Genomic DNA, 1,327 nt, shown 5'->3' with positions numbered 1-1,327 from the left:
ATTTTATAAATCTTACACTTTTGTACCATGTCTACTGTAATAAGTATTCTCATGTGATAATGCAGATTAGAGGAGACATACATATATGCCTGATGGGTGATCCTGGTGTTGCAAAAAGTCAGCTTCTTAAACACATAATCAATGTTGCACCTAGAGGTGTGTACACAACTGGAAAAGGAAGTAGTGGAGTTGGTCTGACTGCAGCTGTTCAGAAGGATCCCGTGACAAATGAAATGGTTTTGGAAGGTGGAGCTCTGGTGAGGGTGCTTTGTATTACTAATTTCACTTGTTCCTGCCTTTCTTTCATTAAAAGGGTACCATAAGCTCCAATACTTGCATCAGGTTCTAGCGGACATGGGTATATGTGCCATAGATGAGTTTGATAAAATGGATGAATCAGACCGCACATCAATTCATGAAGTAATGGAGCAGCAAACTGTTAGTATTGCTAAAGCTGGTATCACTACATCTCTGAATGCACGGACTGCTGTCCTTGCTGCCGCTAATCCAGCCTGGTAAACTATTCATAAACTCAGCATAGCAACCTTGGTTTTGTGCTAAGATGCAAGTCTAATCTCATTCGGATTGTTGCAATGATGTATGATCCCCCTTTTTGGCTTGCTTAAAGCTTTGCATGCCATGTCTAATTATTCAACATTCTCCTTTTGCCTTAGGGGGAGGTATGATCTAAGGAGAACACCAGCAGAGAATATTAATCTGCCTCCTGCCCTTCTATCAAGATTTGATCTCCTGTGGTTGATTCTTGACCGAGCAGATATGGATACTGATCTTGAAATGGCCCGGCATGTTCTCCATGTCCACCAGGCCAAGGAATCTCCAGACCTTGGATTTACTCCCCTTGAACCTTCTGTCCTTAGGTAAATCAGCCACAAATATTTTACTTCTGAATTACTTCATACCCAATTTAAGTTTAATAAAATTTGAAAAAAGGGGTATATATTCTTTATTGCACATTTATGTGTATCCTGATCATAAACCGAGTTGAAAATGCTCTCACATGGACCTGAATTCTTATCATGACTACTAGAGCATATATTTCGGCTGCAAGAAAACTGTCACCTGCTGTACCAAGGGAGTTGGAGGAATATATAGCAAGTGCATATTCCAGTATTAGGCAGGAAGAGGCGAAATCAAACACTCCCCACTCTTATACAACAGTTAGGACTCTCCTCAGCATTCTTAGGATATCTGCGGTAAGTTTTATTTTATGAACCAATCCGTGTTGATGGGTAGGTGCTATTCATTAGTTATGGCTCTCGTCAACAACAATTCTAAAATATCATCAGTACGTCCTAGTTTATTGATT

General features: G+C 40.0%; 1 protein-coding gene across 1 annotated transcript; it reads left to right on the top strand.

Annotated features, from left to right (window-relative positions):
• The first annotated feature begins 57 nt into the window (after nucleotides 1–57).
• On the top strand, nucleotides 58–1,247 carry LOC105155292 (DNA replication licensing factor MCM7). The gene is made up of 4 exons (XM_011071166.2): nucleotides 58–257; nucleotides 343–515; nucleotides 675–878; nucleotides 1,049–1,247. The coding sequence occupies exons 1-4, from the start codon at nucleotides 60–62 to the stop codon at nucleotides 1,230–1,232; spliced, it is 759 nt and encodes a 252-aa protein (XP_011069468.2). The 5' UTR covers nucleotides 58–59; the 3' UTR covers nucleotides 1,233–1,247.
• Nucleotides 1,248–1,327: the final 80 nt, after the last annotated feature.

Source organism: Sesamum indicum, unplaced genomic scaffold (assembly GCF_000512975.1).
Source record: "Sesamum indicum cultivar Zhongzhi No. 13 unplaced genomic scaffold, S_indicum_v1.0 C01356, whole genome shotgun sequence".
NCBI lineage: Eukaryota > Viridiplantae > Streptophyta > Magnoliopsida > Lamiales > Pedaliaceae > Sesamum > Sesamum indicum.
Note: the sequence above shows the minus strand (reverse complement) of the source record. Positions and strands in the feature narration are given on the sequence as shown.